This window comes from Perna viridis, chromosome 5 (genome assembly GCF_037379345.1).
Source record: "Perna viridis isolate PV_CMFRI_1.1 ecotype Kerala chromosome 5, ASM3737934v1, whole genome shotgun sequence".
Taxonomy (NCBI): Eukaryota; Metazoa; Mollusca; class Bivalvia; order Mytilida; family Mytilidae; genus Perna; species Perna viridis.
In genome coordinates, this window is record NC_142449.1 from 519255 (window position 1) to 542010 (window position 22756).

Genomic DNA, 22756 nt, shown 5'->3' on the forward strand with positions numbered 1-22756 from the left:
CCTGTTTCGGATATAAAATTACAGACTATTATAGTTAATGGTGCAATTAGTTAAAGTCGCTCGACGTGTCCTTCAGGTAATCATCTTTAATTAGGGAATATTTCTAAAAAAATATAGTTCCACACAATCTTTTATTGCTACTTAATATTCATCAAAGTTTGCAAACAAAGAAATGTTTTAATTTGACCGGTTTTTTACTCTTGAAGAAATATTAACGGTTCCGTAGATTCTTTCCGTTAGTTCACTTCAACGAGAGTAGATTGACACGTTATCAATTTTCTTCGGTCTATCTAAAAAGCCTGATCCGTTTGTGAGTTTTATGGACATTAGCAGTCTATGGTGGCACCACTGAAGCTAACCGTCTTGGGCTTGGCGACAAGACTAAAATAAAATGGTCCGGTCATCAAACGCTTACCAAAGTTACATATGTCAATCTGTTAGAATGCATAATTTGTTTGTATATGATGTATGTAAACAAAACAAAAACAAAAAACAAAAAACAAAAAAACAAAACAAAAACAAAACAAAAAAAAAAAACTATTACTATAACAGTTAATTATATTAAAACAGTGACGTTGACACAAAAAATACAAAGAGGAACGACCCTTGAGCAGAAATACTTTCCCATATTCATGTTTATATTGTATTTGCACATTTTCTAAATTCATTGTAATTATTGTATTATTTTTGCCCGAGAGGGTCCATGATTGGTGAATCTATCTTATTTGATGACATTTAACATGGGGGTACTCCGGCAAAACATATATATATATGCTGTTCATGATCCTGAAATTTGTGACATTCAATGTTCAGAGGTATCCCCTCTACAGTGAATCAGAAAACCAGATCCTGTCAATGACATTTACTGCTATATAATTGCATCATCGATTAATTAGCGTTATAAAAGAGAGGGTGATTTGTAACAGACCCTGTGCTTGCATGGCCTAATTTATACATTCCACAATGATGAAATTATGAAATTGACTATGGTAAGAATGGCGACCTTAACATGACATGTCATTTGTGAAAAATGGGCCCTGATATGCGGCATATACGAACTACATTTCTAATGGAAGTAACCCACCTCCAGGTAAACATGATTACCCACAGATTTCAAGAATTATGCTACTAGTATATGTTCACAAGTTATTTTTACGTAATGAAAAATATATATATATACTACAGTTTTTCGCAGCAAAATGTCACACTTTGTAGAAAGTGCACAAACTCGCGTTTGGTCTGTTCCCAATCATTTTCCCATTCAGTCGATTGCGACTGTGGTTTTTTTAAAACAAGAAAGCAATTTAAAAATATTCAGAATGTGTATTCCCATGGAGTTCCTTTCAACGGTTTGATTTAATATATAAATTTTTTAAATAAGAAAATTCTTAAAGAAGAATTTTACGCGTCTCAAAAATGTGTTGCTTTGTTCGCACACGACATGGATGTTGCTTTACTTGACGTGCTGAAAATGGCGAAATGTGTTTCATATTAAAGTAACTTAAATAGTAGAAGCCATCTTAGCAAAACATAACAAAATTGGAAATCTAAATGAAAAAGATACGTCTTTAAGGTCAAAGGGTAAAAAGCAAAAATATACCGACTGCGTCGGAAAAGTAAATTTATAAAGTAAAATAATAAATATTTATGAAAACACAATCGAAGAGAGTTTTAATACAGGCAAGTACGACCGATCCATTTTTGTTATAGGAACTATTTGTGTAACGAGAAAGGGAAAGTAGATTCGATTCATACACAAAGGGAAAGTAGATTCGATTCATACACATGGTAATACCGAATTCGAATAATCTGTTGTTCTTTCAAACGCCACAAAATTCACTTGCTATGTATAAGTTAAAGTTCCCGAATATTCTTGTGGAATTTTTGCATGGTCATGGTTGCGCTGATCGAAATAAAAAAATCTACACATCTCGGTAGACAAAATATAAAAAAAAATTAGTAAAAACATTTCATCGCTGGGAAATAAGGTATGATGGAGCTAGTAGCAACTATTCTGACTTTTGAAGACGCAACCGCTGCCTTTGAGATAGACTTTGGACCAAATTATAAGGAGCTGCCTGAAAAGCTTTATTTCCGATATCTATATCTTACTGAAAAATATTCGGTTTCTGAAAAAAGGTTATAGAAGATTGATTTTCATAATGTCTCCAAATTAATTTTGTGTAGTTTTTACTTATTATTATTTCATTTTGAACGCGTAATTATGAATCTCGTGTCTTATTTATATTCTATTGTATTTGATTCTTTTCAATTATTTATGTCATATCTGCCGATTTTGATTGGTTGTAATTTTATGCTGCCCATTTGCGTCGCTTCCAAAATGGTGCTTATCGCAAATATGGTTGATTAATAAGTTGAAAGTAGATCTGAGGTGAGTTAACAACATTGTTATATTCGATTAAGTATGAAATGTATGAATTATTGGGCTACAACATCTCTCAGTTATGCTAAACTTCCAATAGTTTGATATATGTTGTAAGTTGGTAAGACGCGTGCGTAATTCATTTTGTCCGGATATTACACTAATCTTGGTCATTTTCGAGATAAACGTATTCTAACTCTATTTATTCTTGGGGTCAATGTACCTACTAATTTTTTTTTTCGAATTAAAAGATATCAAACTGACCAACGAGTGTTGCATGTCTATTTCAGCGTGCGCGGAGATTTCTATAGAAATGTTTTGCACTGGTCTGGAGCTGGCATGTCAGTTAAATGCTAGTAGTCCTTAGTTTATACATTTGTGTAATTTATATTCAGTTTCTTTATTTCCGTTGTAACAAGGCACTTAGACCTATTTGAACTGGTTTTTTGTGTGATTAATTGTGTAATATTTTTTTCACAGTGGCCAGATTTTAAAGGGGGAGGGTTGTGATCACGCAAAAGTACTTTAACCACGCCGCATTTTATTGCACCTGTCCCAAGTCAGGAATATCTGGCCTCTGTATGTCTTGTTTCGTTTTCACAATTAGTTTATTTTTTATGTTACTTGAATATATAGGGTCCACTCTTACCCTGTACGTGTGTATAATGTTTTTTTGGGGAACCAGCTGCAACCTGTCCTGTGTTATGAGGGTTTCCTCGTCGTTCATTGAAGACCGGTGGGGGTTGTTGTCTCTTTGACAAATAGACAATACCTACTCTCGTTATATTTTATAACTAAGTTTTTTCGGGCGACTGCTGTCTTTTTGCCCATTGTTTAAGTTTTGCTTAATTTGTTTAAGTGACCTATTCACTTTCGGGAGGATACATATATTTGGTAAGTAGATTTTCACCGTTTGAATGAAATGCACGACAAAGGCGGATTTAGATTTCTGTAAAAATATAGGAGGGGCTAATTTTAATTAGACTGCATTTCACAATTGGTCCGTTACTGTGATTTGTACACTGACTTTCTTAATAGAATGAGAATAATGTCGAGTAAGCTTCTATAAGTTTTGTTTATTGATATATGTTATATTTACGCCAGAATTAATTGACCGACATGAAGTTTCTATTATACATCTTCAGAAAAATTTCACGTCATACCGGATTACTCGAATTTGTGGGAGTACTTATTGCACGGACTATAGTTTTTGTGAGTTAGTCTTTAGTTTTTATTTTATTCTGTTATCTACATTGTGTATGTAATTTTCTTGTTTTAGATATTACACTAAAAAATGGCAGTCTTCATCCTAAAATTGACGACAAAAATGACTTTATTTTCCTATTATTAATTTATTATTGTCTATTCCTTGAACCTTGTTAGGATATTTTGGTCATTAATGTGTGTTTGTATTGTTTTATTATTTCTGTGTGTTTGTATTGTTTTATTATTTCTGTGTATTTATTTATTTATTTTTTGAATTATCACCGATCTGTTTTCCATGATATATATATTCCAAGGATAAAGAATAGAGAGGGTAAACAGACACAAACACAAAAAGAACATGAAATAATCGAAATAGCACGTGCAAAGACCCAAAAGTAAATGAGGAACCCGGACTCACTAAAAATTGAGAGCATAGAACGGGTGTATCTGTAGAGTAAGCGTCCTCTGCTTTTCTAGAAACACCCACCGAGTTGCAAATAATAAGTCACGTCTGGAGTAGATGAAAGAGGAAAGGAAAACTATGACCCAGTGAACAAATCTTTTCTCATGGTGCAGATGGATACACTATAACGATCCACGAGTTCATGATGACGACCATGAAGCTTCTGTAGTGATGACCTCATCTTGTAACAACATAACCCTGTCACAGAAGCCTAATCGTAAGAAGTCTAGCACGATACAAATAAACAGTCCGTTACTGCTAGGTCAGGCAATCCTCGAAATTAGGTTTGTTTATAGACAACTGAGATCAAAGGATCTGGCTAAATGATGTTCTTTCTTTTGGATCAGATCACCTATAAAGTTAGCTTTATAAGAGTTAAGGAATAATTCATTGAATAGCGGAAAACAATTTGTTCCTATTAGAATGCCGACCGTCTGTTGACAAACACTGGACAAATATGTTGTCTATAAACATCCCGCATTTTGACTATATCTTCTTTGGAAGATGATTTGAAATCTTTTACAAGGTATGAGGAATCTCTACCAAGTACTACGTATCTTTATCGAGGTGTTCAATCTTTTGTTTTAGAATAACAAAGATGTATAATGTTTTAAAAAGGAATTTCATCTGAGTATGGTGTATAGTAGCATTAAGGGTATTGATGCTAATAATATAGCGTTGATGGTTTCCGGAATTTTACCACTACGGGTGTAACAAGTGAAGTAAACTGAATGCCCTTTTTGACAATCGTGAATATGGGAGTTAATAGTTTAATATACGTTTTTCTTCAGACCAACGGCTTTCTAAAACCCAATGGCTGCAGCATGCGGACCAATCGTATGCCCTGTTCAAAACAGATTCTTCCTATTTCACCGAAAAATGTTGAAAGCTTGATAATGGAACTTTAAATGTATTTCTTTTAACAGAAGTCTATTCTGAGAACGGTTATCACATTGAAGTTAAAACCTATTACAGACGAAGGACTGTAACAGCTGACCCTTAGCCAATTCTCAGCTAAGTTTGAAGATAGACAAGTTAACTATATTGATTTTGGAGAGGTGTGCAGTAGTTACTGTATCCAAGGGCTAACTATGCAGATAAGATGCATTTCTCGTCACAACGATTGATCATACTTCAGTTATAAACAACATTAAATCGACATTTTAGTCTACACCGTCATTTTATATGGTCAGTAAATCTGATTTAAGTACTATAAATGAGTTATGCGACAGCCGTGAACTGCCACAGCAAGTAAGTAAAATAGATATTTCTATCTATGTAGTTGAAAATTAAACAAAAATATATATAACATATCTATTAAGTAAAAGAAATTCCATGCAGAATATTTTAATTGAAAATATTAATTTTGTATGCGACTTTCATCTTTAATCGATATTAGTACATCCATAGAATATTTGAAGGGGTCGGCCGTAAAGGAGAGAAGATTGGGTAATATATTTAATTTCCTTTTGGATTTTTAACAGCGAGTTGTATTGATTTGTCATTGTTTAAAAAATATATTTTCGAAGTACATATATGAAATAACACATTTACATTAATGCACCCTTACAAACGCGCTTGACGAATACAGCTGTTGACATGTTTCTCAATTAAACTTTCAAATATATACAGAGAAACGAAATTATCTTACATGTAAAGTGATAATGAATCGTGGCTACATCTCCTCAACATCGGTATGCATCTTTTAAACATCCAATGTAATGTGTAACAGGTAGGATTTAAAACGTTCTAAATTGCATCGTGTTGTTAGGCTAATTTGTCCAGTTTCTTTGTGTTTTAATACTTTCTTGAAATTTTTAATTTCTAATTTACTTGTTAAAGAATAATGCAATAGGCTTAAACTTCCCCGACGGAAAAAACTATTTTACTTAGATATTAAAATACCAGTCATATATAGAATGTTGACTATGAAAGAGTATTACACAATTTTAAGATTTTACATATACTTGAGACATTTCTAAAATAATTTACTGTTTATATTAAGTTTTGAAAATTATGCCCATTATTATTTTATATGAGAAATACTGCCGGATGGAAAACACTAGTTACGAATTTAATTGAAGGTAATCAAGTGCCATCTAGTATTTAGCTATCACTCCATCAATGCACAATGTTCAGGTACATATTTTTTACGTTATTTTTATTGTTTAAATTTGGACGATTATAAAGTCTGTGATGAGGTGTAATGTGGGTGAACAATATAATATTATGGATGACAGTTTGTGTGTTTGGCAATAGAATTCACAACTATGACAACCATCGAGTTCACAGTGTTCCTACCAAACACTTCAGTAATCCTAACGATGTTCCAGATTCATTGGAAAGAGACCATCAGATGAAACATTTTGTTGCACACAAACAAAGTAAGTTTTTATTAGTTTGCTTAAGTCATATGTATTCGCAGTCGAGTTAGAAATCACATTTTCTCATTAAAGCAAACGTGCAGTGTCTACAAATGATTATTTGAATTAAAAGATACTGGTACTTATTTCGTATTTCTTGATAAATAGTTTTTTTTTCTTTTTGTAAAAACAAGTACAAAAACTTGAGACATTTTTGTAAAAGCCATAACAGCTGCAGCCTGCCCTGTGGTCTGAGGGTTACCTCGTCATTCATTGAAGACCCAAGAGAGGCTGGGGATGGAAGGTGTCTCTTTGACATATTTACCATATCCATTCTCGTTACAAAATAGTGTACATGATTTGTTTGTCTACTTACAATTTTCTTTCAAATACATAATCTTATTTTGTTATTAATCAAACCTATCTGAATTACCCTCAGGCAATGGTTACGACATTTAACTTTGATTCATATATGAAATACACAAATACTTTACTAAATGATTCATTTACATTAAATGCTGTGAGGAAGACATTAGTTTGATGATATAGCTTATAACCTTCCACAAGAAGAACACTAAAAATAATTTGATACGTAACCACCAAGCGACCTGAGGGTTCCGAACAAAGAGACCTTTTCATTTGTGACAGCTTCATTGCAAACTAGTTTACAATTTTTTTTAAAGCATTTCGTGAAAATAATTGTAGAATTATTATTCCCCATTTTATCTCCCATTACATTTTCAATGGCATGACTGAAGTCAATCATAACAATATTAATTAGAAGAACAAATTAAGGCGATAAAATATTGTAAAATATAACACAAGAAAAAGCTGGGTCATTTTGTTCTCTGTGTGATACTAATTTTTCCATAATTAATGCTAAAAATTCGGTAAACCATGACAGGTCCTTTTGACAAATATGGCCTTTGTTTCACCACAATTGACCCTCTGATTACAGACGAACCTGTGCACTTAATAATAGTTTTAGGTTCATCATTACCTTTCGATAAGTATTAACAAATATTAACCACAATTTTCCATCTGACTACAGACAAACCTGTGTTTTTAGAACAATTTTAAGGCACAGCAATCTCCAGGTATGAAAAATTTGTACCAAATAAATGAAAAAAAAATGTTGAAAATATGAAAAAATACCAGAGATTTTTCCTGTTTGGTCTTTGTACCTAGATTACATTTTGTTTTGTTTCCGCTAGAATCTTGGTTCCTTTGATTCCCATCTTTTTGTTAATTAGAATGAAAATAAAATTACATTTTCATCATCTAGGTCCAGATATATTTTGGATTTTTTGCAAGTGAATATGTTTGTCAGTATTCAGAGGGAAAATTGTTATAAAAACCTCTATTTACCCAAAGGTGTAATGAACCTTTATTTGATGACATTACCATGATAATTAAAATTCATATGATTTTAGAAACTTAACATAATTTTGCTGTGCAATTTTTCAATTCTACAGAAAGTGCCAAAAAAACCACTCAGTTTTGAGATATTGTCCACATAAATTGATGTGCTGGTCAATAAAGGACAATTAATATAACTTTATGCTATGTTTTCAAATGTGTCTAGATACACAGGTTTGTCTGTAATCAGAGGGAAATCGATCCAAACTCCATATTTGTTTAGAGGCAAAGCGTTAACTATTGTCTAGTTGTATGTTCTGAACAGGGTGTATCAAGAGGCATTTCCAAACAGTATTTATTTTTGAAGTGTGTTTAGGAGGTGTTAACTGTTCCTAGACGGAATGATAGTCAGCCCCAAACTGTACAAGAGGTGCTCTGTTGACTGTCCCTACACGAGATGATACTGTCCCAAAATGTATATAATAGATAAATAGAATGGATATGATGAAATGTGACAAATGCACCAGTATATAAAACCTAAATACAAAATGGTAAATACTTTCAGAGATTTCCAAAAGGTCTTCAGTAAGTGTAAACACACCTTTAAGTAAACTTTGGAAAGCTCAAGATTGATTGATTGATTGTTGGGGTTTAACGCCCGAGCAGCAATATTTCAGTTATATCCAGGCGATGAAGGAGTTATGAATTTTAATTACTTCTTGACGGAATAGTACAGCGAAGACTGAACAGGATCTAGACAGGATGATACAGTCATACATTGTATAGGAGGAGCTATGAATTTTAATTTACTTAGACGGAATGGTACAGCGAAGAATGTACGTGATCTAGATAACGTAAACTTATACAAGGGTCTGAAAAATTCCCAACGATGCGAAGTAAATTTTTGGTCGTTCCCTCCGCGGGACACTCGAACTCGTACCGTTGTGACATCTATGGCAACATCGCCTGCACTAAGTCCAGCTGTATATATATAGTTATATATAAACGTCTCAGAATGTGACGACTCTATTCGCTACACTGCTCAATCGGATCAAATGGATACGGGAAAGGATAGAAGGATCTAAAAAGTTCCCAACGGTGTTACATGTAGAATTGTCAAATTTGCAAAGTAAATTTTAGTTGTTCCCTCCACGGGACTCGTACCGCAGTGACTCTATGGCAATACCGCATGCACTAAGTCTAGCGCCCTAGACCACTCGGGCAGCTAGGCTATATAGTTAGCACTGGCGGTGTAGCCATATATGTCACAGCGATACGGGTTCGAGCCCTGCGGAGGGAACGACAACAAATAGTAGTTCTCGAGAATACAGAATTGATTTTCATTTAAAATGTTTCTCATTTTATTTTATTCAAGATGGAAACCATCATGGACAACAACAGAGTCGTGATATAATACCAAACATGACTATCACTATGGGTAAAGATAGTTACTTTCTTCGGCATAAAGGAGTTCATACACAACCTCTGATGATCAGAAGAGCTCCAAACGCAACGATCGGAGAACCTTGGCCATTACCACAAAAAATAATGGTGAACGAGTCCCGTGTGTTCAAAGTGTCCAATGAACTTAAAGTCAAAATCCGAAACAATACATGTGATATATTAGAAAATGCAATACATAGATTTAGACAAAATTTAAGATACTCCGTCGAAGAATTTTATTCTAACTTAGTGAATATTGACGGATCAGGATTTGAAAACTTAGAAAAAAAATATGCTAAAGACATTTACCAAAGGACAAGGAAGCTTGATGTTCTCCACATCCATGTCAACACAGCGTGCCAAAGATACCCGTCCATTGAATCTGACGAAACGTGTAAGTAGATTTTCTAATTATCGGTTTGTTTATTTCTATTTTTTCTTGTAGAAACTTTGTTGGGTTCAGGGGAAAGAGTAATCAAGGGAACCAAGGTTCTAGCGGAAATAAAATGTAATCCAGGGACAAAGACCAGACATGGGAAACAGACACAAACAACAAAGAACATAAGAAACTAAAATAATACATACAAAGTAACAAAAGTAAATGAGGAACTCGGACTCCACTAACAACTGGAAGCTTGGACCAGGTGCACCAGTAGGGTAAGCGTCCTCTGCTTTTCCAGAAACACCCACTGAGTTGCTCATGAAAAGTCAAGTCCAGGGTAGACAAAAGAGGTAAAAATTATGACACGTTGAACATATCAGTTTTCATGGTGCACCGTAAGGATCCACGAGTTCATGATGACGACCATAACACTTCTGTAGTAATGACTTCAATCTGGCAACATAGCCCTGTTCCAGAGCTTAATTGTAAGAAGCAGTAATCAAGGGAACCAAGGTTATAGCGGAAATCAAAAGAAAGTAATCCAGGGACAAAGACTAAACATGGAAACAGACATACACAACAAAGAAATGTAAGTAATTAAAATAATAAATACAAATTAACAAAAGCAAATGAGCAACTCTGACTTCACTAAAATCTGGGAGCATGGACCAGGTGCACCGGTAGGGTAAGCTTCGTATGTTTTTCTAGAAACACCCACCGAGTTGCATGCTCATAAAAAGTCAACGCCGGGGTAGACGAAAGAGGAAAGGAAAACTATGACACGATGAGCAAACCAATTTTCATGGTGCAGATGGATGCACCATAACGGTCCACGAGTTCAAGAGGTCTAGCGCGGTACAAAATTCTGCGTATTCACAAGAAGCTCTGGCAGAACGTATGAGTTTTGATATGAAAACTACATACGCAGATGCTGAAGTGATGTTACCACAGTTGAAAGGAAAATTGACAACACGGAATGAAAAGACATCGCGTTTATCCTATAGTTTGATCAAGTTTTCTTTCATTATCGACCTCGAAGTGTAGGTCAAGATATGATGCTGACTTAACAGTGTCTATAGTATCGTTTACCTCAAGTTCTTTGGGGTAGATGCGATGCATCAAAGCCCCAAAACTAGGATTGTTAAACGATAAAACATCATCTAATTAGCGGAAATTGAGATTAAAGGATCTAGATAAACGATGTTCCTTCTTTTAGATCAGATCAGCTATAAAATAAACCTTATTAGAGTGAAGGAATAGGTGAGCAACTAGAGGAGCACAACCTGTTTCCATTGGAATGCCGACCGTGTGTCGACCACACCCAAATATGTTGCCGATAAAAATATAGAATTTTGAAAACATCTTTTTTGGTATATTTGCAAGATGATTTGGAATTATTTTTTACAAAGTATGAGAAATCTCTACCAAAAAATACATATTTGTATCTAGGTATACGGTCTTTTTTTGGAATTACAACGATGTATAATGTTTTCGAGTTGGGATTTTAACTGAGTATGTAGAGTATAAAGAGTCGACAAAGGTTTTAATGCTATTGTATTCTGTTAATTATCTTGAATTCAGAAAGTATGGATTTATATTCATCTTATCTGAAAATCGAAAGAATAATTGCACAACCTGCGTAAAAATGTGTATGCTGTCAAGAAAATACTAAAATAATGTTAAAAATTAATCAAACGTTTGAGATTATTAACTGGCAATAAAATAGTAACGATACCGTGTTGAATACTTCATGATTAGTGGCTTGATCGTGTTTTTTTTTCTGTGCCTTGTTTTATCTTTCTTTTTTTCACTGATTATGCCAGAGTTAAACGAATGATTAATGAAAAATGAGAACAAAATGTTCGCGAGTTCCTTTAAACAAATATTGCCAATGTTAAATAGCATAGCCTCTCTAAAACGACTGGAACAATTATCTTATTTTGAATAGATACGCTTTTGGTTCGAAACTTTGGTATAGTCCTAATGAGTAAAGAGATATGGGGTGCTATTAGAGGGCTGGAAACTCTAAGTCATCTTATTTTTTCATGGAAAAATGAGGTAAGTAATAGTTTTTTGGTTTTGAATAAAATAATAGTGATTAGAAAAATTATCTGTTGTTTGGTTTGTATCTTCTTATAAAACACGTTAGTAAAGTAAGATGTTGAAAACGTCTCTGTTGTAACAAATTGGATTGACACCCTAGTCGTTAGTCGACTGTTTATCGAATTGTTTATGGCTATGTGATGATATTGTCAGTAATGTTTCAGATTTTGGTATGTTATTGGTCCTTTATCCGGGATCTTTTACTTATTGCGGTTTAAGTTTGTTCCATCGAAGCTCAGGTTATATCAATTTAACCGTAGCATTCTATATAAATCTATTGAAGTGTCATATTTCGTTGTTTTTTATTCGAATTGATAAACAATTTTTACATCGATTCTGTATTAGATTTCTTTACCTAACAGAATGTGGTTCAGCTATGTAACTTTGTGACATTGTCGTTTATCATTAAGTATTATTGATAACACGGAATGCGTTTTGATGTTTGTTTATACAGCATTTTGTTCGAGAAACAGCAATCACCGATTTTCCGAGGTTTAAACACAGGGGCGTTTTAATTGATTCTGCACGACATTTTATGACGAAGGATGTTATATTTGATATTCTGGTTCGTATTGTAATATGCATTAGTCAATCTTGTAAAATATTGTATAGTAAAACGTTTTCCTTTTTGTTTTGTTGAATAATACTTTTTTATTTCCTATTAATCATTGTTATTATTTTTATCCTCAATGGGCCAATTATTAAAAAAGTATCGTATACTTTGTTAATTAAAGTTTCAGTCGTTTAAAGTATCAACAAGACATTATTAGACACACTGAGAACCTAAAAAAAAAAAAAAAAAAACAATAACATGGATTTTGTGTGTTATCACTAGGAAGGAATGTACCAAAATAAGATGAATGTATTACATTGGCACATGGTTGACGACCAATCATTCACATTCGAGAGTAAAGTATTTCCCGAGCTAAGCAAAAAGGTATCTGGCCTGGTACAGACAACTCTAAATTTATATATTTTCTATTTTGTAATCATTGAAAAAGAATATTGGTACAAAAATTGGTATTTAAATTAAATTGTTTTATAGCGAACGAAGTCTATCACATCTTTAGAGATACAAATCCCTTCAGTTCACATTTCATTAGCTTGTGCTATTAAATAGCCTTGATTTAAATCAATTTTCAGTATTTAGTTGATATATCAATTTTGTTTATCTTTTAATGTTTTGCATTTACCACTATAAAATCATTATCGGTTTTGATATCACACTGCTACAAGAAATAAAAGAAATGCCTCTTTTTAGGGTGCTTTTCATCCTACCTTGGTATATACTCAAAACGACATCAGAGAAGTTATTGAATTTGCAAGGTTGCGAGGAATAAGAGTAATACCAGAGCTCGATACACCAGGTAAGTCAGTTGGGAGAAAAAAATAACAGTAACACCAGAACTCGATACAAAAGGTAGGTCAGACTAATACCAGAGTTACAATAGAGAGGGAAAAATTAAAGTACTACTAGAGCTCATTCAACCTGGTACACGGGGTCCAATGTACATTGGGTTGTAAGGGTATTGAAACGCTATGGTTCGAAAGTGTACATTTCAATGACAAGTCGACAATAACACAGAATGTACCTACCGTTTTACATTGTTTTTTTTTATCTTGTCCGCTATCTTGTCGATCTAAAACCAAACCAACCCCTCTCAACTCAATGTACATTAGACCCCTGAGGTAGGTCAGAGAGAAGGAAATAATAAGAGTAATACCAAAGGTTAATACACCAGGTAGGTCATGGAGGAACGGAAAAAAAATAAGAGTACTACTACACTACAGCTCAATACACCTGGGTCAGAAGGGAGAGAAAAATAAAAGTAAACCAGAACTCGATACACCAGTAGTTCAGAAAGAAGAAAAGAAAAAGAGTAATACCAGAAGTTGATATAAATGTATGCAAGAGGGAATGAAAATAAAATAAGTGTAATACCAGAGCTCGAAACACCAGTAGACCAATTAGAAGCAAATAATTTGAGTATTTCTAAAGCTTGATACAAGAGTAGGCTAAAGAGATGGGAAAATAAGAGTAATACCAGAGCTGGATACACAACAATACCAGAGAGATGAAAAATAAGAGTACTACTACAGCAAGATATACTAGGTTGGTCAGATAGAAAAAAGAATAAGAGTAATACTAGAGCTGGATGCACCAATAGGCCACATGGTATGACAGAGAGAAGGAAAAAATACGAGTTTGATACACATAGTTGGCCAGACATGATAATAATAAGAGAAATACATGTACCAGAATCGATACACCGGATAGGTCAGAGAGAAGAAAATAATAAGAGTTATACTAGAAAACAGAATTCGATACACTAGGTAGGTCAGATAGGAGAACTCGGTACAACAGAAAGGTCAGAGAAAAGAAAATAATAAGAGTAATACCAGAATCGATACCCAAGGCATGTCAGAGTAGATATTTCGATAAACGAGGTAGGTTACAGAGGAAAAAAAATAGATTCAACTATAGTACGAGATCATTTGTTTATCCTGACATCTATATGAAAATTAACTGCACATAAAGCTGCCTTACACTAAAAAGAACTTAAAATTTAAATTTCCTTCCCTGTAGAAAAATTCTTGTAATACCAACTTTTGAAGTGAAAGTTTTTTATTTTAAAACTGTAGTGTTAGTTCCTTATTGGATCATGTACCTGGCGTATATTGATTTTTAAGGTATTTATTGTACTTCAGGCTTTTACGTCATTTTATGTTTTGATAGAATAATCAAGGGAACCAAGGTTATAGCGGTAATCAAAAGAATGTAATCAAAGAACAAAGACCAAACATGGAAAACGGACATACACAACAAAGAACATAAAGTAACTAAAATCATACATACAAAGTAACAAAAGCAAATGAGCGACTCGGACTCCACTAAAAACTGGGAGCATGGACCAGGTGCACCGGTAGGGTAAGTATGCTCTGCTTTTCTAGAAACACCCACCGAGTTGCTCAGAAAAAAGTCAAGTCCTGGGTAGACAAACGAGGAAAGGAAAACTATGACCCGTTGAATAAATCAGTTTTCATCCACGAGTTCATGATGACGACCATAAAATTTCTGTAGTGATGACTTCAATCTTGTATCAACATAACCCTGTTCCAGAAGCTTATTTGTTAGAGTTCTAATGCGTTACAAAGTCTGCGTAGTTTCGACAAGCTCTGGCATAACGTATGAGTTGTGATATGAACACTCCATAAGCAGGAACCAAAGGGATATTGCCACAGATGAAAGGAAAGTTGACAATTCTGAATGAAAAGTCATCACGTTTGTCGTAAGGTTTGGACAATAGTTTTCCTTTACCATCGATTTCTAAGTGTAGGTCAAGATATGAGGCTGACTTCACAGTGTCTGTAGTATCCTTCTTCTCAAGTTCTTTTGAGTAGATGCGTTGTATCAAATCCCCGAAATTAGGATTGTTTGAAGATAATACGTCATCTATATAGCGGAAACTGAGATTAAAGGATCTAGCCAAACGATATTCTTTCTTTCTGATCAGATCAGCTATAAAGTCAGCCTCATAAGAGTGAAGGAATAGGTCAGCAAGTAAAGGAGCACAATTTGTCCCCATTGGAATGCCGACCGTTTGTTGAAAAACACGTCCACCACACTGGACAAATATGTTGTAGATTAAAAATTCCAGCATTTTGTAAACATCATCCTCTGTATATTTGGAAGATGATTTCTTACAAAGTATGAGCATGGGGAATAGAAGTATACAGTGTTGTAAATCATAGGTTTTAATGCCATGTTCCGATTCCTGAAGTGATTGTCTCTAAAAGATCCCTCGAATTTTTCAGCATCCACATTGAATTAATACCACTACGGAAGTAACAAGTGTTGTAGTAGGACTGCAGACCCTCTTGGACAGTTATGAGCATAGAAGTTAAAAGTTTTGAAAGAGATTTGGTGGTACATTTTGCAGATCCAGCTATGAAACGTTGTTTGTATGGATTCTTGTGGAGTTTAGGAATCCAATACATAGACGGTAAATATCAATCATCGTCCTTGGTAGAGAGACCAAAAGAGGATAGCACAGATTTATGGTTTTCCACAATCTCTTCTTTGGAGAGAGTGGTAGCAGTATAGGTCTTATCATTGCTATTATTGTCTATGTCTACCTCTGATAATAATCATTGCGTGTAAAACGTTTTGCAAACAAAAACAATGTTGTTTTGGGCTTTGTCTGCTGGTACGACAACATATTTGTCATGTATAGTAGACAGTGTTTTTGCTACATCGGGGTCTTTGAAAACTGATGTAGGCTTGGCACTCATTGACCTACTTAAACTACAAACACTGTGAAGTCAGCCTCTTATCTTGACCTACACTTAGAAATCGATGGTAAAGGAAAACTTTTGACCAAACTTTACGACAAACGTGATGACTTTTCATTCAGAATTGTCAACTTCTGGAATAGGGCTATGTTGATACAAGATTGAAGTCATCACTACAGAAGTTCTATGGTCGTCATCATGAACTCGTGGATTGTTATGGTGTATCCATCTGCACCATGAAAACTGATTTATTCAACGGGTCATAGTTTTCCTTTCCTCGTTTGTCTACCCAGGACTTGACTTTTTATGAGCAATCGGTGGGTGTTTCTAGAAAAGCAGAGGACACTTACCCTACCGGTGCACCTGGTCCATGCTCCCAGTTTTTAGTGGAGTCCGAGTTGCTCATTTGCTTTTGTTACTTTGTATGTATGATTTTAGTTACTTTATGTTCTTTGTTGTGTATGTCCGTTTTCCATGTCTGGTCTTTGTCCCTGGATTGCATTCTTTTGATTACCGCTATAACCTTGGTTCCCTTGATTACTCTTTAAAACTTTCATTCGTTTCAAAATTAAAGACCTCACGGCCTTTAACCACTCTGACAGAGAGATACTTCAGGGTCATCACAAATTAGATTTTATGAAATTGCTGTTTGAGAAACAACTGAAATTATCTAACTGGTAAATGAAAAAAAAATGTATCATATCAACAGAAAAAAATACACAGAATGAAAATAAATGACAAAAATCGATTGCTTTATGTGAGTTCAATAAAAACAAATCACTTTTTAGGTCACGTGTATTCTTGGGCGATGGGCCACCCAGAAGTACTAACTGATTGCTATGGACCAGAAGGAAAGATTCCAGGCTATTATGGACCACTAAATCCTGCACGAAATTTTACCTATGAATTCCTGAAACTATTGTTTATGGAAGTTTTTGACGTTTTCCCAGAAAGAATAGTCCATTTAGGCGGGGACGAAGTTCCTATGGAATGTTGGTAAGTATGATTTTAGACTTTTGGCGGAGAAGTTCCAATGGAATGTTGACAGGTACGTATTCGGACATCAGGTGGAGAAAAGGTCCAATGAAATGTTTGTAAGTGAGTATTATTTACTTTATTTTGACGAAAAGAAGTCTTGTTTTGTAATGATACACATCTTCAGAAACTATCCCATCACTTCACAGTGAACTCGATTGCTATTTACTTAATAGGGGAACCACTATTATTGATTTAATTTAAAACAAGCTAACATATTCAGTCTAATTTGAGACAAAATCGCCCAGCTTTAGTCAGCTTTACAATTCTTTGCCTCTTGTTATTATATTCATACGAGACTGAATTTCGTCGAATTTCGTACAGAATATAAAACCCTTCTTTTAGTAAATGATCAATATATCCGCCAGAGCTCGAGATAATGGAGATTACATAAACAGCTTGTTCTGCATCTTTTTTAGACCTACATCTCAAATTTGACAACAGTAATTATCTCAGCACTAAGATTTATGATAAAAGAGACGACTTAAATTTTAATATCATAAAGTTTCCTGACCTATGCAGCAATATCCCTTCATCTTCTACATATGGTGTTTATATTTCACAATTGAGTCGCTAGACTACTTTGATTTCCTTGAACGCCATAAATATCTGTGTAACAGACTCCTTAATCAGGGGTATGAGGAAATGCGTCATAAATGGTCTCTTACCAAAGTCTTTTAGATATCAGTCCTTGGTGGTGTAATATCTATTTTGCCAGATTTATCTTGGACTTTACTAGATTGTGAATCGGATTAGTGTTCGATAATTTTGTTGTTACCCTTAATTTTCTTCAGTAACCACCAAGTAACAATTGCATTCTGTATAATTTCTGTTCTAGGAACACTAATCCAGAAGTAAAGAGATTACTGGATATAGTTAAGAAAAATACATATGGTATCATGCCAATGAAGCCAGTCTGGGAATGGTATACTAACAGGTAGGTCCGTCTGAATATATATTCCAATGACTCTTCATTTCCTTTGGCATTCAATAATTTTCTGAAGGTGAAATACAAACTGAATTTGGTATGATTTCCCCATGTAAGGTAAAGCAGTTAGTTACATCTTTTTCAGTAACGTTATTGTACCTGTTTATATTTTGGTATTTCAGGTTATTAAAACTCTTGAAAGACCTAAGGAAGAAAAACAAGAAAGACGGTGAATTTATTTTGTGGGAAGAAGCTTCTAAGTATGATTTAAACGTAGGTTGTAGGACTTTTGAATTTACTATATTTACAGAATTAAAGTAGAACAAAAACAGTCAGACAAAACGGAAACTGGAAGTAAAGATTAGGTGCACTGGTAGCAAAAACGTTTTCTATGTATGAAGACACACTCGTTGATTGAAAAGAGAAAGCATCAAGGAAAATATACATATTGTACAGGGTTAAGAAATGATTCCAAATTATATGTATCCGTTCTTGTCAGGGGTTAGCCCCTTTTTAATTGCCATTACAATTATCATGAACAAGATGGCTCAGTTGTCCTACTAATTTTAAGGGGATGTATATCTAATTATTTTGGAGCGTTCATATGTATGCTTTTGCAAAATACTTATGTTTTTGAACTCATGTTTTCATGTACACTTCTCTATGTTTGAACTATTCAATATTTCCATTATTATGCTGTCACTTCAAAAGTTGTAATTCAGAACAATAGATATTTTTTATCGCTGTCGAAAAGGTTTTGCTATTACTATTTTAGTAGATACACACTGTGCATCGGAAAATGAGAGAATGTGGTTAACAGAATGGGGATATAAAGGTTTTTGTTTGAGGGGTTGCTATTTTATTTAGCAATACTTTTCAGAATACTTTGCACAAACAAATATGAGGCATAATGGTAATTACTTGATTCTGGACTTAACGACGAGTGACCATAGATTTACTATAGTAGGAGTTAATGGCTCAAACGAAGACAACCCAGATTTTTTCGAAAATCTTATGCCTAAATTACTATTGATTGACAACTAGTAAGTTATTGCCGCAGGTGATTGGAATGTAGTATTATACTACGGAAATGATTCTTACAAATACTATGGTAGAAATAACCCAAAAGTCCAAGGTAAAACCAAGGAAATTATGAACATTATGGATCTTCATGATATATGGAGAGAGCGTAACAACGACGCACACAAATATACTTGGCGGGGCCCAATAAAACACTTTGTAGGCTGGATATTTTCCTTGTGTCATCTGATTTGGAAGCCTTCATAACCGATTTTGACATACATGTAAGTCTGATCATTCTCCCATTCTATGACCAGGAAAGGGGAAAAGGCACATGGAAATTTAATAATAGACTTTTATATGATGCAGAGTATGTTCATAATGTCAAGTTAACTATAAATGAAGTCTAACATAAATACTCATATCCTGATAATCCAAATAATGTAGACAATGAAGAAGTTTATACTATTAGTTCACAACTACCATGGGAAATGCTTAAAATGAAAATAAGGTGAGTTACTATTTCATATTTCTCATATCTAAAAAGAATCGAAATATTGAGGAAAAGAATATTGAAAAAAGTTTAGACTTGTTAACACAGAAATTTGAAGAAAAAAAAACTGATAGTCTCAAATGAGAAATTGAATTTAGAACAAAATGTACAATCTCTGAGAAATGAGCAAATAAAAGGTATGGCACGGACGGAATCCAGACGGGATGCCAAAGGAGAAAAAAGTACAAGATATTTTTGCAACTTGTAAAAACGCCATTAAATGGAGAAACGTCTTCCCAAACTGATTTTAAATTACCAGATCGAGATATCGGATATGATAGATGAACAGAGAAAACTCTATGCACCCTATCAGTGCACCCAGTTTTTAGTGGAGTCCGAGTTGCTCAATTGCTTTTGTTACTTTGTATATATGATTTTAATTACTTAATGTTTTTGTTGTGTATGTCTATTTTCCATGTCTGGTCTTTATCACTGGATTACATTCTTTCGATTATCGCTACAACCTTGGTTCCCTTGATTACTCTTCATCAAACCCTATATTTGATAGAAGTCATCGAGAACTTTTCTTTGATGATGAAAACCCTTATATTAAGAAAATTCACAAAGAGTCTTAAGAGGGGGAATCGACTCACCAGAAGTGACTTGCGGTCCCCAAGAATATGAAGAACTGTCGTTCACTCGGAATCGATGGTTTTACGTCTGAATTTCTTTTAAGTTTTTTTTGGAGTGATTTACATTTACCGTAAGTTAAGTCATTGAATGAAGGTTATCGCAATGGTAGCTTCTCTATTAGTCAGAGACAGAATGTTATCACCTGTTTTCCAAAAGTGGGAAAATCAAAATTTTCACTGAAAAACTGGCGTCCCTTTTTTTTTCAAATTGTGATATAAAGAGTGAATCTGCATTCTTGGCAAATAGAATTAAACCTATTTTACAAGAGAGAATTAGCGATATTCAAAGGGTTTTTTAAAAGGTCGTTATATTGGCGAATGCTCCATTTTAGACCCCATTCTTAAGGCGGAATAGGAGGACATTCCTTGTCTGTTAATCCTAATCGATTTCGAGATGGCGTTTAATACCATTGAATGGTCCTTTATTAAAAAAACGCTTACATTTATGGGCTTTTGTGAATCTTTCTGTCATTGGCTAAAATCACTTTACACAAATTTGATCAGCTGTATTACAAACCATGGTCATTGTTCGGACTTTTCGCTTTACAAGGCGGTGTGCGTCATGGGGATCCCCTATCACCGTATTTATTCATTATGGTTATTGAACTTTTGAGTGGCAGAATCAAGTATGATCCTGATATTGATGGTATAAAAGTTAATGATTCAGAATTTCTGATATGGCAATATGCGGATGATTCATCATTAACATTAGATGACTCAGAAAAATCCTTGATTCAAGCTTTATGTTTATTAGACAAATTTTATTAGAGTGAGTTTGATTGCGGACCAATCTGAAAAAACCCAAGCTATAGGGTTCCAGAAAGGGATTTGGTCAGGTGCTCCTCAAAGAAAAACCAATTTTATAGAATCATTCTGGGAAATTTAAACTTCTTGGCATAATTTATGATTAAAAGAAAATGACATTCATGTAACTGCATGTAATTTTAGGGAGGAGATTGAATCTGTCAAAAAAAAACTTAATAATGGGATATATAGGGATCTTACTTACATTGGCCGGACCACATTTATAAAAATCCTAGCATTACCAATTTTAATCCAAGTTCTAACGGTTCTTTCTACCAAGACCTTCTTCGAATATTTTTCATGACATTCAGTTTTTTTTTATTTTCTATGGAATAATAAAATAGATAAAATTCATGTAAAAGTCATGTATAATGACCGCATGTTTTTATGTCTTTTACTCAGTTCAGAGAAAGGTATGCAGTGGCGGATCCAGAGTTTTAGCTAAGGTGGGGGGGGGGGCAAAAAAAAAGAATTTTTCACAGGATAACCGGTGAGGATCACGAATCGATAACCTTGGTTCCCTTGATTACTCTCTCCAAAGAAAAGATTGTGGAAAACCATAATCTGTGCTATCCTCTTTTTGGCTCTCTACCGAGGATGATGATTGTGATTTACCGTCTTTGTACTGAATTCCTAAACTTTACAAGAATCCATACAAACAACGTTTCATAGCTGGATCTGCAAAATGTACCACCAAACCTCTTTCAAAACTTTTAACTTCTATACTCACAACTGTCCAAGAGGGCCTCCAGTCCTACTACAACACTTGTTACTCCCGAAGTGGTATTAATTCAATGTGGATGCTGAAAAATTCGAAAGATCTTTTGGAGACAATCACTTCAAAACTACTACCTGAATATAATAGCATTAAAACCTATGAGTTTTCAACAATGTATACTTCTGTTCCCCATACTCCGTTAAAATCTCGACTTAAAAACATTATACATCGTTGTTTTTCCAAACAAGATGGTACACCTAGATACAAATATATAGTTCTTGGTAGAGATTCCTCATAGTTTTTCCTTTCCTCGTTTGTCTACCCCGGACTTGACTTTTAATGAGCAACTCGGCGGATGTTTCTAGAAAAGCAGAGGACGCTTACCCTACCGGTGCACCTAGTCCTTGCTCCCAGTTTTTAGTGGAGTCCGAGTTGCTCATTTACTTTTGTTACTTTGTATGTATAATTTCAGTTACTTTATGTTCTTTGTTATGTATGTCTGTTTTCCATGTCTGGTCTTTGTCCCTGAATTACATTCTTTTGATTACCGCTATAACCTTGGTTCCCTTGATTACTCTCTCATACTTTGTAAGAAATTATTCCAAATCATCTTCCAAATATACAGAGGATGATGTTTACAAATTGCTGGAATTTTTAATCGAAAACATATTTGTCCAGTGTGGTGGACGTGTTTTTCAACAAACGGTCGACATTCCAATAGGAACAAATTGTGCTCCTCTACTTGCTGACCTATTCCTTCATTCTTATGAGGCTGACTTTATAGCTGATCTAATCAGAAAGAAAGAATATCGTTTGGCTAGATCCTTTAATCTCACTTTCCGCTATATAGATGACATTAGATTTAATTTGATACATCACATCTACCCCAAAGAACTTGAGATACAGGATACTACAGACGCTGTAGAGTCAGCCTCATATCTTGACCTACATTTATAAATCGATGGTAAAGGAAAACTATAGACCAAACTTTACGACAAACATGATGACTTTTCATTCAGAATTGTCAACTTTCCTTTCATCTGTGGCAATGTCCCTTCAGCACCTGCGTAT

The 22756-nt window shown here is 34.3% G+C and overlaps 1 protein-coding gene across 3 annotated transcripts in view; it reads left to right on the forward strand.

Moving 5' to 3' along the window:
* Positions 1 to 3544: 3544 nt before the first annotated feature.
* Positions 3545 to 22756, forward strand: part of LOC148615508 (beta-hexosaminidase subunit alpha-like) — a 31115-nt gene continuing 11903 nt past the window's right edge. Inside the window, exons 1-11 of one of the 3 annotated variants that reach the window (XM_088581767.1) lie at positions 3546 to 3595; positions 4979 to 5303; positions 6243 to 6436; positions 9150 to 9611; positions 11548 to 11657; positions 12157 to 12267; positions 12538 to 12639; positions 12964 to 13069; positions 16784 to 16991; positions 17869 to 17967; positions 18141 to 18231. In XM_088581767.1, the coding sequence (XP_088437893.1) occupies positions 6259 to 6436; positions 9150 to 9611; positions 11548 to 11657; positions 12157 to 12267; positions 12538 to 12639; positions 12964 to 13069; positions 16784 to 16991; positions 17869 to 17967; positions 18141 to 18231 (1467 nt within the window). In that variant the 5' untranslated portion in view covers positions 3546 to 3595; positions 4979 to 5303; positions 6243 to 6258. The other 2 variants (XM_088581769.1, XM_088581768.1) reach the window with 2 other exon arrangements.